We start from the raw sequence: 803 nt of genomic DNA, 5'->3' as shown, positions 1-803 counted from the left end.
CCCACTGGCAATCCCTGGCTGGCTCCGCCCTGTGCTGGCTCACTCAGGCCCTGAGGTTCGCAGGGAACCTGCAGGGGTCTCTGCTTTGGAAGTGGATTCTGCCTGACTGTGGGGACAAGCACAGTTGGTACCCTACCCGCTCACTCCAGCATCTCCCAGTGGTCCTGCTCAGAACCAGGTCTGTCCTGCCCTGGGCTCCCTGCCTGGCAGACACAGCCTGGAGTGGCCCTCCCACCATCCAGGCATGGTGCTGTGGCTTCACACAGCTCCCTGGTTTAGCTCTGGTTCAACCTTCCATTAGAAACTTTCCTTTTTGAAAAAAAAAGAAGAGGTTAGAAAGTGACTCCGGCACCGCCTCAGTCCTACAGAAAGAGCCGAACCAAAGCACCAGCAGGCCAGCCCAGCCCCGTGGTCATCAGTGGTTGGCTCGGGAAGGGAGAGGGACAGCTGGGCGGGCACAGTGACCCCACGGGGGATCCCAGAGAGTATGGAGCGTGGACGGGGCAGGGAGGGGTCTGCACCTCGAGCTACGGCCCTCTTAGAAGAAGATGACATCCTCCTTGGTAGCTTCCTCCTTGGTGGCGAGTGGTGTGGCCGGCAGCAGAGAGGGGGACACAGGTGGGAAGGACAGGCCCCCTGCCTTGAGGGAGAAGCCCTCAGGAGGGCCATCAGCTGGGGCTGGACTTGGGATGGGGAAGCAGGTGTCTGGAACAGAGAGGGGAGTCGGGCTGTCAAGAGCTGCTGGGTGTTGCAGTGTTCCTGCTGCCTTGGGGGCTGGGCTCACCTGGCGGGGCTGGAGGCTC

The 803-nt window shown here is 61.6% G+C and overlaps 1 protein-coding gene across 1 annotated transcript in view; it reads right to left on the bottom strand.

The window, feature by feature from the left end:
• Positions 1 to 456: 456 nt before the first annotated feature.
• The window catches only part of ARHGEF18 (Rho/Rac guanine nucleotide exchange factor 18), an 87,594-nt gene continuing 87,247 nt past the window's right edge, over positions 457 to 803 (bottom strand). The window contains exon 27 of the mRNA XM_008050859.2: positions 457 to 705. Within this exon, the coding sequence (XP_008049050.2) occupies positions 539 to 705 (167 nt within the window). The 3' untranslated portion in view covers positions 457 to 538. The remainder of the gene's footprint in view (positions 706 to 803) is intronic.

Source organism: Carlito syrichta, unplaced genomic scaffold (assembly GCF_000164805.1).
Source record: "Carlito syrichta isolate Samal-C Ts95f unplaced genomic scaffold, Tarsius_syrichta-2.0.1 Scaffold153894, whole genome shotgun sequence".
NCBI classification, from domain to species: domain Eukaryota; kingdom Metazoa; phylum Chordata; class Mammalia; order Primates; family Tarsiidae; genus Carlito; species Carlito syrichta.
This window is presented reverse-complemented; position numbering and strand designations above follow the sequence as displayed.